The sequence below is a fragment of the Miniopterus natalensis genome, chromosome 8 (assembly GCF_054644295.1).
Source record: "Miniopterus natalensis isolate mMinNat1 chromosome 8, mMinNat1.hap1, whole genome shotgun sequence".
NCBI lineage: Eukaryota > Metazoa > Chordata > Mammalia > Chiroptera > Miniopteridae > Miniopterus > Miniopterus natalensis.
Genome location: NC_142088.1, coordinates 29,397,338 through 29,409,798, shown reverse-complemented (window position 1 = coordinate 29,409,798; position 12,461 = coordinate 29,397,338). Strand labels below are relative to the sequence as shown.

The 12,461-nt window shown below is 38.6% G+C and overlaps 1 protein-coding gene across 1 annotated transcript in view; it reads right to left on the bottom strand.

Annotated features, from left to right (window-relative positions):
• Window positions 1-2,406: 2,406 nt before the first annotated feature.
• The window catches only part of STAT4 (signal transducer and activator of transcription 4), a 78,757-nt gene continuing 68,702 nt past the window's right edge, over window positions 2,407-12,461 (bottom strand). Inside the window, exons 14-23 of the mRNA XM_016217818.2 lie at window positions 11,835-11,918; window positions 10,280-10,378; window positions 8,414-8,549; window positions 6,974-7,023; window positions 6,210-6,304; window positions 5,772-5,908; window positions 5,245-5,436; window positions 3,791-3,857; window positions 3,305-3,413; window positions 2,407-2,701 (exon numbers count right to left, since the gene is read on the bottom strand). Of these exons, the coding sequence (XP_016073304.2) occupies window positions 2,675-2,701; window positions 3,305-3,413; window positions 3,791-3,857; window positions 5,245-5,436; window positions 5,772-5,908; window positions 6,210-6,304; window positions 6,974-7,023; window positions 8,414-8,549; window positions 10,280-10,378; window positions 11,835-11,918 (996 nt within the window). The 3' untranslated portion in view covers window positions 2,407-2,674. The remainder of the gene's footprint in view (window positions 2,702-3,304; window positions 3,414-3,790; window positions 3,858-5,244; window positions 5,437-5,771; window positions 5,909-6,209; window positions 6,305-6,973; window positions 7,024-8,413; window positions 8,550-10,279; window positions 10,379-11,834; window positions 11,919-12,461) is intronic.

Genomic DNA, 12,461 nt, shown 5'->3' with positions numbered 1-12,461 from the left:
CTAACTATTGCAAATTCATGAACCTCCAGAATTCTGTCTGTACTCTCCAGGTAATAACTGCTGATCCAGAGCATCATGAGCCATTTGAAGATCTTAAGCAGTGACTGAAACTATCCCATTTACTTTAAATGGAGCCCTCTGTCTACCTAGGTAGCCATGTGGAATTGTTTGTTGTGTGTACTGGAAGTGTGTTGCAGAGAATGTCATTCTCATCATGTTTTCATAGTGTCTTCTTTGTGAGGACTCTGGTTGAAATGCTCTATGTCTTGTAGTGGTGATAACACAATGGTATGGGTTTGTCAGAAAAGGGTGCATTTTACTGTCTAAATTATACTTCAGTAAGCCAAACTTTTAAAAATGTGATCATCAATCAATGCTCATGGTCATTTTGGAAAAAGACTGTATGTCAGAAATTGGTGTGCACACCGAGGGCAGTTTACTATGGTTTGACCCCTAATTCTGCTTCTTCTATCACAGGAGTGCATGGGCCTCCAGAACCACGTGAGGTAAAGAAAAATCCCCTGGGTTTGCAGACTTATATTTGTTCTTTATGGCTTTTTGGGGGCTTTCCTTGCTACCTTAAGACTTTGAGGAAATTCACTGGCAGCTGTCCTTCTTCAGCACTTATTGCGTATAAAGTCACCAATATTCAATAAGATTGGTCAAAGTGATTCTATACATTAAGAAGAATTTGAAAAGGGATTAGCAAAATGGGCATCTGTGATTGGTGTGGATGGGCAAGGAGAAAAGTAAAAATGTGATTAATATTTTGAAAATCTACCTTATGTTTCATTAAATGCTGCTTATTTGCTCCTAGTTGGCAGAAAAAAATACTCTGGGGTATAGGAGGAGATTGAGAGGGTAGAATCTCCCATTAGGAAGGTAGGTTATGTTAAATCTTTTTTTCTCCTTTTTTGGAACTCTTTTTTTCATCAAGCATTGGCCTCTCCCTGTTTGGTTTGCCTACGGGACAGGAAATGGGTGGAAGAAGTTGGAGAGGGGTCCTCCAGAGGGGACTGCCATCTCTGACTGCAGTCAGGGCTCATCTTGGATGCCAGCCTCAGGACTTTTCTGTAATAAGTCATGCAATGCCTTGGTATTGCCTGGCTCAGCAGCTTCCCTAGCGCCTGGCAGACACAGAGAGCTTCCCAGGTCCTGGTACTTGGGGGGGGTCCCTCACTATTACTAAGAGCAGCAGCTGGACAATGGCACCACTAAGCATCTACTCTGGTCCATAATATCAGTGCCCCATATTCCACCAGGACTGACTCTGGACCCCTCCAGCTAGTAAGAGGTACAGGGGAAGTCACTGAGATGCAATGTGGGTCCAGCAGCAGAAGCGCCTGGGAAATGTTGGATTCTCAACTCTGTAGCCTCAGGCTTGGCTGGCTGCCAGAATGTAGAGTGTGACACTGCCTGATGTTATTGTTAATTTAGGAATGCGTTGTTCATTCTGGCGGTCTCTGAACTACCCACCATATGGTTTTACTGTTAACCCTTCATAAAAAGAAATCTTGTCCTGGGAGGGTTGTGGGTTCTCCCTACCTGGCCACCACTGCGAGTAGCTGCCTTGCGCATGTGTAAGTTTCTCCTATTAAAGCTCTTGTGAATTTGAATAAGGTTACATGTCAGTTCTTTGGAATCGATCTAAACTTTTGGGGCTTTCCTTCAACAGAGGTATCCCTGGCAGGGATCCCAGCAGGATGTGGGATCCCAACAGGATGTGAACCCCCTTGGGACAATGTTGACAGAGCAATCAAGAGGCTTCATAATTCACTCCTGGGTACTCCCTGAACTCCTGCTGTTAATGCCCCATTATTGCCTGCATGCTGTGTCTAGTATGATGACACTTACCTGCTGGAACTCAGGACACTGGCTTATTATTTTTTTTTTTTTAAACTATTTTTTTTAATTATAGTTTTTCTATCAACATTTATCCCCTTTATGCCTTCTTCCACCTCCACCCACCCCCTTCCACCCCTGCAATCACCACACTGTTCAGGACACTGGCTTATTTGGCTTTTCCCTCAGGCGCTCCTGCTGGTATTTGAGCAATGTAGTGTGACTTTGTAATCCTTGGCCTATTCTGAAATCTTTTTTTTTTTTTTTTAAATATATCTTTATTGATTTCAGAGAGAGGAAGGGACAGGGAGAGAGAGAGATAGAAACATCAATGATGAGAGAGTCATTGATCAGCCACCTCCTGCATGCCCCCTACTGGGGATTGAGCCCAAAGCCTGGGCATGTGCCCTGACCTGGAATTGAACCTTGATCTCCTGGATCCTAGGTCGATGCTCAACTGCTGAGCCACGCCCGGCTGGGCCTATTCTGAAATCTTCACACTGGAACCTTCTAGAGCCAAAATCATAGGTAACACAGGAGAAACAAAATCAGAAATGAAACAAATACAAACAAATGAGTCTTTATTTAATACTATATTAACACTTGGTTTTTTAAAAGTGTCTTATCTTGCAAGTTTATTTGAAGCTTTGGTTTTTAGCATTTCAATCACAACACTCCCAATAGGGGGTGTCACATCAGGGAGAGGAGAGCTTTGGACTTCAACAATTTGGGTATATACAAAGCTGAAGAAATAAGATGTGATTGCTGGCAAAGATCAGTCTTTAAATTTTTTCTTTTGCTTCCTTTTTTCAAGTGTCAAGAGTTTATCCTGTCATTCAGCAGAATATGGGGACTTCATCTAAAATTGAAAAATGAAAATGACCTTTGAGGAAACTATTGTTTTGCAAATAAATCACTATTTCTTAATGTAAACATTTATGTGTCTACTAAATGCTCCATAATCACTCTACCAATTAACTACTAAGTATTCAAAATATATCTTTTAAGTAGATGAAAACCATTTTAAGAAAGCCTATTTATCCCACCAAAAAGTAAGAGGAAATGGGTGCAAAATGAAGAAAAGTTCTCTCATAACTAAATGATTTAAGGACATCTAACAATGGAATAAGCTGTCCAAGGAGAGTATGTGGGGAGAGCGGTGGGGGTTGGTGGAGCTGACAGTGGAATTAGGGACAAAGCTTATTTGAGTGGGGTGCAGGAATATTTTGTCCTGTGGTAGCTTGTACTGGAAAGAATTTAAAACAGTTCAAGCAAGCCAAGGTGTCTGCTTTCAATGTGGGTAATATCAGCAACACACAGGACCATACAGACATTCCTTGTGCTACTCCAATGAATTTGTTTTTTCAGTGCCCAGGCAGAACCTCACCCCCTTTGCTTCACACACCGCCTTTGCTTATTTGGGAATGCCCTTCACGAGCCATGGAAAAGAAAGGGAACATACTGCAGTTTCAATTGTTGTGGGACTCAGGTTTTCTCTCAGCACCGCATATACGCTTGGAGACATGGGAAGAAGGTCTGACGGAGACTGCGGCTCAGTCGAATCACTTCGGCTTAAAGAAATGACAAGGTAAATATTGAAAAGGATTCAAGAATCATAGCTCATGGTGACCTACTGTGTCAAAAACTCCTTTCTAGGGCTTTATCTATTTGTGACACCGAGATGCCTAATTCATCATCTGACATCACAGCATTCAGCCTACTGTGGAATACATGGCGTATAAAAAGGCAACTTAGTAATTCCAATCTTGATGGACTGTGGTATGTCTTGAAGACCAGCTTTATGTATTAAAGAAAATGGGATATTGAGCATTAAAATGCTTTATTCTCAGTTATTTGTATTCTGCTCTACTCTTAAATTTCCTATAGAAAAGCTTTATTTTTTGTCAATTCAATAATAAATATTTTACATGCAACTAAGATTACTTACATCGTTGAAATGGGGATAAAAACAGAAGGAACGTAGCCTTTGTCTCCTCTTTCTGTTGGTCTTGAAACTGGAAAAGAAAGGCACAGTGTTGGAAAACATGTTATCAATATTATTGATAAAATTAGGAAAAAAGTCTAGAAAGATACAAATAATGCTAAAAAGAAGAGGTCAGATTCACAAACCTTTTTAGTTGAGTATTTTAGATGAACATAAAATGTGCAAGAAAAGAAAAACACATCTCCTGGCAGGTCCAATCTAACTTTACAAATTAATGCCTCTAAAATGCGTGAGAAAAACTGGGAATCAACTATATTACTGGCTTCTATATTACATTTAACTTTGATTATAAGGACTGATTTATTTGTGTACTGGGGGATTTGTAGTAATTCAGTTCTTTTCACTAAAGCTGACTCCAATCATAATCTTATAATTACACAGATTTTTGAAGTACAGACATCAGTGCTACTAAAAAAGCACTGTGCAGACGTCAGCCTTGGATGCAGCCCCCCAATTTCTCTGATATACTATGTTGAACTTGTGCTTGGTCTAGTTGTAATTTGAATCAACTGTAATTTGTTTCATTGACATGTGTTGTTTCATTTGATCAGATGTAAAGACACTTAGGGTTTGGTGTTGCTGTTTTTCATTTTGTTTTCTGTTTGTTTCAGAAGGGAATGAAGTAGAGTGGCAATGGTCACCCTCTGTGAGTGACAACTGTAGGATATTCCCCAAGGTGGTGCTCACAGATTTAGTTGCTATAGATGAACATTTTAATGGATTGTTTATACTTTCATTAAAGAGACAGAATGGTGAACTTACAGTTATGTAGCTAATTTCATGAATGTTCTTTCATATATTCAACAAATATTTACCAAATGAGTTTTTCGGCCAGGTATTATTTTAGGCCATTAACATATAACCAGGAAAGGCAGGCATGTCAAGACTTGTTATTAGTAGGCTAGGAGGTGGGAGATGTTATGCAGACTTCCTTGTACCTTCCTGGGCAAATGAACAATACTGAGTTGTGAGGCTACAATAAGGTAAAAAAAAATATATATCAAGTTTATAAACCTTGGGCTTCTTTTGCAAAAAACAGACTTGCTTTACTTTTAATGGCTTTCCAATCATTACTTTGTCTTTCTTTTCCTTTCCCCTAGTCACAGAAGTGAAGTCTGCGGTTCCATAGGAGGAAGGAGAAAACCAGAGCTCTACAAGTGCTGTGAGAGGCCCCCATGGCCAGGGTGAAGTCTGGTGACAGCTATGGATTACCCCTGACAGTTCCTTTTCAGGGGCTGCGGACACACACTTCCTTGCTAAGGTTTCGACCTTCACATACACCTTGGATCTTATAATGATCAAAGTAAACATAAAAAGAGGAGCTTCATTTCCTTTAATCCAATATGAGGTTATTTCCCAAAATATAAAGGATGGAAAGCAAGCGGAAAGAACCTGACCTTCGCAAGGCTGGGAGCTGTAGTGTTTACTGAAGGCTTTGTCTTTGGGAATGTCAGGATATAGGTACTTCAGAGGGTTTTCAGGAATGTTTTCAGCCATGATAACCTTGTAGTCTCGAAGGATGTCAGCGAATGGCAGAGCCGACAACCGGCCTTTATTGTAGGGTTCGACAGAGTGGAATCTCACTTCTCCTGGAAAAACAGAAAGCCGAGGGACATTCAGGTTTCTGCAGGCATTCTTTGTGGCGATTCTTCCTGCCCACATTATCCTCGTGTCCCTGGTTCTAAAACAATGCCAGCCCCCCTCTGCAGCCTGGATGGGACAGTTTGCCATGTGACAGGGGACACCCACACAGGCTGTGAGAAATTCATGGTAGCCTGTGTCCTGGGACAACTCTAACAACTCATATTCAAACCTACTGAAAGTACGAAAAGCAGAGTAACACAACATACACTTCTGGACACTGAAATACCAGTGACCAAACTCAAGGCTAATTTCACAGGAATGAAAGATAGTGAGCTTGTACCGTGTTCAGAGTGGTCCACCCAGGTGAAAGTTATTCCTCCGAGGTGGCTTTCACTGAATCTCAACAAAAACGTTCCAGGCATTCTATCCTTTAGCAAGAGTCGTTCCTTCTCTTTGCTAACAAAGCCCATGACATACCTAAAAATGGGACAATGAATAGTTTTATCCGATCGAAGATGGTAAGTTATTGCATTTGCATTTCTTTCATTCACAAAGAACAGATCTAAATTTGTTTTGAGTATAACCAAAAGTTAATTGTGTCTGAAATACTCATAGATTAAAGTAAACATCAATATTCTATGAAAAATGTAAGGAACTGTAACTACTCCCACCCCACAACACTAAACATGTTTAAAAAGAAAAGAAAGAAAGTGAAAAACCAACAGCATAAAAAAAACACCTAGTGAACTCATATGCAGAATATAACCTGGAAACTCACCCATCAATCCAAAGGGGAAGAATGTGTTTCTTAATTAGATCTAATATTGCTTCAAGCCATGTCCAAAAGGTAAATGATTTACCAGGTAAGTGTTCCTGTTAGAATAAACAAATATAGCACAATAACTATTTCAATAGTAATGTTGATATAACAATTTAAGTTCCTTTTTTTTCAGTGAAAATTTTTCTTTAAATGAGACAACACTTTAGAGTTTCTCTTTAAAATAACCTTATCCAGGAAATCCTCAAAATTCAGATTATGATATGGAAACTTAAAAAGGATCACTGTTACATTTTTACCCATCAGATCTATAATATAAAAATGATAAAACCAATTTTGGCAAGGACACAGGGTAATATGAACCTCACTTCTTGTAAGGACTGTAAATTCGGACACATTTTTAATGAGGTTATTTGGCAATGTGTAGTGAAAGTTTTAAATATTTCTTTAACTCTTTGCTCAGCAACCTTTTAGGATTTTTATCTGAAAGATATATTTAGACAAGTATAAAAAGGTATATACAAGATCCTAATTGCAACATTAAAAAACTAGCCAAAATTGTAAACAACATCAATATCCAAATGGTTGTTTATAACGTATTTCCTAAATCTTGAAATGTTCTTATATTTCCAAATTAAATGCATGCTGCAGTTGATAAAAAAAGACTACCTACAGTTGTCAGATAAAAAAAAAGGAGCACTATTTTAAAAAAAGATTAAATAAATGATGTTGTCCTCCCCGGCCCTGTTCCCCTTTTTTTGTACCTTGCAGAACTTGGACCAGGTGAGGTGACCATCACTGTAGCTAGACTGGACTAAAATGAAAGAAAAGAATGGCATTTTAATTAAATAGACTCTTCAATTTGGTGCTCAATTTAGATTCCCCCCCTTCTTTCAAGCATTTCTTGAGCACCTGCTATGTGTTTATAGAGTATTTAAGGCTAGAAACAGTAAAAATATATCATGGAATAAACTGTCGGAGGGGAAGGAGGAAGCCACCCCAGTAGCAAGAATACTGTAGGGTGAAGCATAGTGGACATGAATATGGCTTATATAGAAGACAGTGAGAGCAGCCTAATGCTGGTGAATAAATATAAACTCAACTAGCATGCCAGTAGACAAAGCCGATTACCAGGAGCGTTGACTATTACCATGAAAAGAATGAACACCATTGACTGTTTTGACCCAGGGCAGTGAAAGGATACAGGAGTTCCTATCTAAATTTCTAAGAAAGTTATACTCATAAAAATACTTGGATAAAGATCTGAAAGTATATGGTGGCTCTCTGTGCTACATATTGAAAAGATTTATTCACTCATTACCAGGTACTTACAGAATTCCTACTACCGCTGTTTATGAATTAAATAATGATCCAAAAGGATATTTACATTAGTAAATTTTGTCATATTCTTAAAGCCTTGATCTATTTAAATACCTATTGATCATTTTAGTTACAGTACAAGTGGTAGCCCAGCATCACCTGTAAGTCAAATTTAACCAAATCACACACGTTTACAATGCTGCTCAAATGCATCTTGGGCCCGACTTTAACTAGAAATGTATACAAATCCAAGTTTATTTCTTTTTCCGTGCTAAATCTGCTTATCTCAAACTTGACAAAATATATCTTTTAAAATTCTTTTAGAAAAAGCTTAACATTACAGTCATTACATTGAGTACCAATGACTCTATTTTGCAAACTTTAAAAATGTCAAGACTGAAATATTCTTGATACAAAGAATTGTTACCTGGTGGGTTTAAATTTCGATTAAATTTTGTGGTCCTGGAATCAGCTATTTTCTAGTTGGTTAATGACTACTGTGATACTAATATGAACGATCAAGGCACCATTAAGACTTCACATTATATTCAGTGGAAATGGAGACTGGAGTGTGGGATGGGAAGGAAAGGGCTTTAGAACTGGGCAGGCCTAGCCCATGTCTTGACTCTGCTATAAATTAGCCATGCAGCTGTGGCAAGTTACTTAACTATCCTCATCTATAAAATGGATTATCCCACCTTAAATAATCATTATTCTTCCTTAAAGAACTTCTTAAAGAAAGATTTAGCTATATTATCTGTGCCTGGCACTCAAGAAATTGTAGTGATCATTGTTATTATTAATAGTAGTAATATCACCCTGGTTCCCTAAAACACTTGAGTACCAAAACCAGGGGTAAGTCCTCCGTGTCTACCAGCTCTCACCTGTAAGCTTCTCTGCCAGCATATTGAGCTGATCTGAGTTAAGGCCACGGCCCACATATGATGAAAACTGCCAGCTCATCACTTCCAGGAGTTGACTCAACGTGGCAGATGGAGGATTATTAAAGAAAACCAAGTTCTGAAATAGAGTTGTAATGATGATTATATTTATTAATAACATCGAACCACTGTAATTCAATATATAGGATTCCTGATTTAAACTCTTCAGGCCAACCTCAGCTAACTATACAGAATAAAGAAGAGAAACCAGAGTTAGTTTTTGTGCTAGACTCTGTAAGTAGGCTGTGCAGCTATGTGTCAGGAGCTGTATCTCCAGATTCCTCATCCAGGAGCAGAGCAGAATCTGGGATGGTTAAATGGTTAGTGGACTGGTGGCTTTCTAAAGAAGGGTGCTGGCCCTGGAAGGCGTGGCTCAGTTGGTTGGGCATCGTCTCAGAAGGTTGCCGATTCGATTCCTGGTCAGGGCACGTGCCCAGGTTGTGGGCTCCATCTCCAGTGGGGGGCGTGCAGGAGGCAGCCGATCAATGTTACACTTTCACATCGATGTTTCTCAGTTTCTCTCCTTCTCCCTTCCTCTCTCTGAAAATCAAAACTATTAAAAAAGAAGGATGCTGAAGGAAGCTAAGTGCAGCAGCAACACCACCCTCTTAGGCTGGAGAACAGAGACATATCCTATCTCCCTCCCATGCCCTGGCGTTGGATGAGAAGCTCTGGATATGTGTAGATCCTAATAAGAAATAACATTTAATTTCAGGGGTGTTGGCTTTAAAGGCCAGGTGACTTCTCCAGTAAGTTCTAGTGAGTTCTGTTCTTCTCACTGCAGGCTGAGGGGAAGTGAGGAACAACGCACTTCAGTGCAGCCCCTTCCTGTGCAGTTAATCTGTCTCAGATGCCAGGGCACCAGAAGGAGAGAAGGAATAGGACTGAGTCATTTTCCATGTTTTTTCCTTATTAGGCACATTTAGTTAAAGCGAAAGAACACTTAGAGCTGACTCAGTATGTCTGTTCTTGTTGCTGGGACCAAGTAAAAGAATTCTTCCCTTTGGGAGGAACATTCGCTTTGAATTAAGAAGGAATGTTTTTATTTACATCTGACCTATTTTCTCTTGACCTTGGAGGTTTCCAGGACAACACACTGAGGTTTGGTAAGAGGGGACAGGGGGAAGTGCTTACTCATCTTTTTTGCCACTCCCTTCCCTGGTTGTCTTTTAAGGAGAGCATCTGTCTGTCCTCTGCTTGCTTTAACTTGACACCAATTTTTGATCAATGTCTCATATAACCACAAGATGGCATTAAAACCCACTTAGAGCCTAGAATGGATTAAATATATGATTAACTTCAATAGATTAAATCTACAATAAACTCAAAAACTTGTACAATCAGATTACAGTTAGGCAAAACTGATATATAATCTAGTTACTTATTTGGAAAGCAGTTTTCCACCTCTGTAGAAGAGTCTGTGTGGAGGTGTGGCCAGAAGTAGTTGCAGTGATAAACACAGCAGTCAGACATCAAATTCTGGAGCAAGGTGCCTCCCATAGCCCATTTAACAGTCCCTCAGGACGACTTCAGAACTCTCTCTGATGCACATATTTGGGAGCTGACCAGACCTTCTGTCACTTTTGCTAGCCAGAACTGTCTCAGGGTCCAAGTACATTTGAACATAATACTTTGAATATGACAAGAGAGAGGAATCATACAACTAGATATATTGGAGTTCTGAAATAAAACAACCCACAAAGACATGCCAAAATGTTATTTACACATACATATTTTCATGCAGATGGGTTTTGTTGACAAAGCAAATCAAATAAAATTAAAGGAGGAGAAATAAGATAGAGACTCTACCTGGGAATCGCTGGTTGACACATTGTACCAAATGATGGATGCCCAAGCATTAGGTAACTGACTGACATTGGAAATCATCACCACAGGTAATGAGCTGGTCTGGTTAAAAAAAAAAAAAAAAGCATAGTTATTACAGGTAGGTGCACCTTACATTGATTTTAGACTTGACCCTCTCCCCTAACGGGCCATCTCAAGCCAATCCCTCTCCTCCAATCCTGTTGTCTACACTGCTCTGGTCACTGAAATGACTTGTGAAGGCACTGGAACTTTCTCAGTCAAGGCACAGGGAAGAAAGAAGCTATAGACCCAGGAATCCTTTCAAAAGTGCTCAGCCAGTCAGCCTCTTTAATATCTTTCCTGATACCATGTAAATATTTATACTTTCTTATATCACATACTGCCTAACATGTAACTAATTAGAGCTTGTAATGATTTAGCAACTGTTCCCTTCACAAGTTACATTAAAGAATCTAATTTTAAATTTATCTCTGGGATGGATCAATATGTTCAAATTATGATCTGACATCTAATTAATGTCAGTACTAGACATGGGAGTTTTAATTGTAGAGGATGGTGAGATAAGTAATATTGGAATACAAAGCATTATGGGAGACAGAGCTGCCTGGTCTGCTGGTGTAGAACTCAACTTAGTACCTTTGGTGCTGTAGTTTTCAACCTCATGGAATAAACAGACTTTCACAGACTAGCAACTTTCATTAATCCCTCCCTAATAACAGAGATTAGATAGCTGTAGACAGTGAAATGGCCAGTTGAGAAACTTAATAGATCATAGAAACAAGTTTAGGGAAAAGAGATGAGTGAGGAATCCATGGAAGATTTTATAAACATGTTTATATTCATTAAGATAAAAAGAGCAAAGGCAGAACTCTAAAGTAATATATCCCACAAACAGGGTCATATTCAGGGTGTGTGAAATTGTGCTTATTCATTCATTTACTCAACAAGTGCTGAGCTACTGCTATGCAGAAGGCATTGTGCTAGGCACTGGTGATAGAGTGATGAACGGGGCATGATGTCTCGCCTTCAAGGAGCTCACAGTCGATCAGGGCCCATTTCCCCAAAGTTCAGTGATGAATGTTATAAGAGGATCAACACAATGTACTGTTAATGTTCCTGTTATCTTCACTCATCACCTTGGAAAAAACTTTCTGAGGGATTTTTATGTTCAGATTAAATTTTTGAAAATATACCTCTACCTGACATGGCTCAAGGATACTTATTTCTCTTTAGGTTTTCCACTGAGTATCCATGACTCAGGAAATCCCAGAAAACAAAGCAAATATACAATCTTGCCAACAAATTATTCAATATACATGTGTATTGAATTCATAATGCCCATGAGATTTTATCATTCATATTTTAACCAGAATAGTCTATGTTGTCTAATTAGTAAATAATTGATTTTCTAAATTAAAAGAAAAATAACGAGTAAGGATGTACTAAAACCTAGAACAGGCTGAGATTTTATCTACAAATGCTGACCAATTCCTGAAAATATTATTGGTAAATAGCAGACATTTCTTGAAATACCTACCTCCAAGTCTATAGTCAGGCCATAGAGGCAGATCTGTGTTTCAAAGGTTATGGAATGAAGCTCTTCAGTCACCATGTGACAGCCCTAAGAGAGGAAGAAATAAGTTTTTAACCTTACAAATGCAAACTTGCTCTCTATTATTAGGCCTGTTCTATAAAAATCAATAAATTCTTAGAGCATATGCCCCCGAACATTCCCTAGGATGGAACGTTTCCTCTTATTATTTTACAAGTTATTTTAGAGTATATAGCATAGAGTTTGAGTAATCTTCATTTCCACAAACAGAATAATTGTAAGTCTCCAAAACAACATAATTTCTGGTTTTTAAAAAATTCTAGCATATTTTCATCAGTTGAAATTCAGATAACATAATTCTTTATTTTTTAATTTTTGGAAATTAGTTCTTTTGACTTATCAACTGCTAATAAAAACAAGCCATAAATGTGTAGTTATAACAGAAACAACTCAGTGTCATAAGAAAATTTGTTTAAAAAGAAAGCAAAATTTCCTTCTGGTTAAACATGGTAGGTGAGAAACATAATTTCTTCTGCTCCCTCTGGAAACTTCAGTAGCATAACAGCTGGAGTTTTGTTTACTTTCAAATAAAGTAAAACTCTAATCTAGTTC